Below are 582 nucleotides of genomic sequence, written 5' to 3'. Positions count from 1 at the left end.
AGTGTCCACAAACATCGGCTCACCCAGTTCTGCAGCAATGCCTGTAATCCTCTGCAGAGCTGCACTCATGTCACCTCCTTCAGGCACCAGAACCTCAATCTCTCCCACACAATATCCGAAATCAGCCTGGTCCAGATCCACCCGCACTGCACCGGCCTCTCTCTCTAGCATGTAAGAGCAGCGCTCGGTCTTGAACTCGGCAAAACAGACGAGATTGAGGACATTCAGCCACTTTGTGTCATCTGCTGAACAGATCTCGGTGTCCTCATTTTCTGCGACTTTGACAATTTGTTCCCTTGGTGAGGAATTCGATTCACTCCCTTCAGCAGTGTGTTCCCTGATAATCCTGCTGACTTCTGATTGAATCAGAGGCAAACTGGTTATCTCTCTGTATTGTGTACAAAGGGTCTCAGTGTCATTGTCAGGTGCAGCTCCTGAAACTGCAGGGCATTTCAACTCCCACAATCCCTCTCGGCATCTCAGCCAGAAATCTTTTAGTGTGAGGATGAAATCTGGTGAGTCAAAATACTGGTCTCGGAACTGCCGCTGACCAATGCATTTAGCTGTACAGAGAAATAAGAA

The 582-nt window shown here is 48.6% G+C and overlaps 1 protein-coding gene across 1 annotated transcript; it reads right to left on the bottom strand.

The window, feature by feature from the left end:
• Positions 1–23: 23 nt before the first annotated feature.
• On the bottom strand, positions 24–567 carry LOC107581151 (thiamine-triphosphatase-like; the record flags this gene model as incomplete). Its single annotated transcript, XM_016266699.1, has 1 exon — positions 24–567. A coding segment is annotated over one exon (544 nt), but the record flags the coding sequence as incomplete, so codon positions are not given.
• Between the last annotated feature and the right edge of the window lie 15 nt (positions 568–582).

This window comes from Sinocyclocheilus grahami, unplaced genomic scaffold (assembly GCF_001515645.1).
Source record: "Sinocyclocheilus grahami isolate Dianchi unplaced genomic scaffold, SAMN03320097.WGS_v1.1 scaffold86302.1, whole genome shotgun sequence".
Lineage (NCBI taxonomy): Eukaryota > Metazoa > Chordata > Actinopteri > Cypriniformes > Cyprinidae > Sinocyclocheilus > Sinocyclocheilus grahami.
This window is presented reverse-complemented; position numbering and strand designations above follow the sequence as displayed.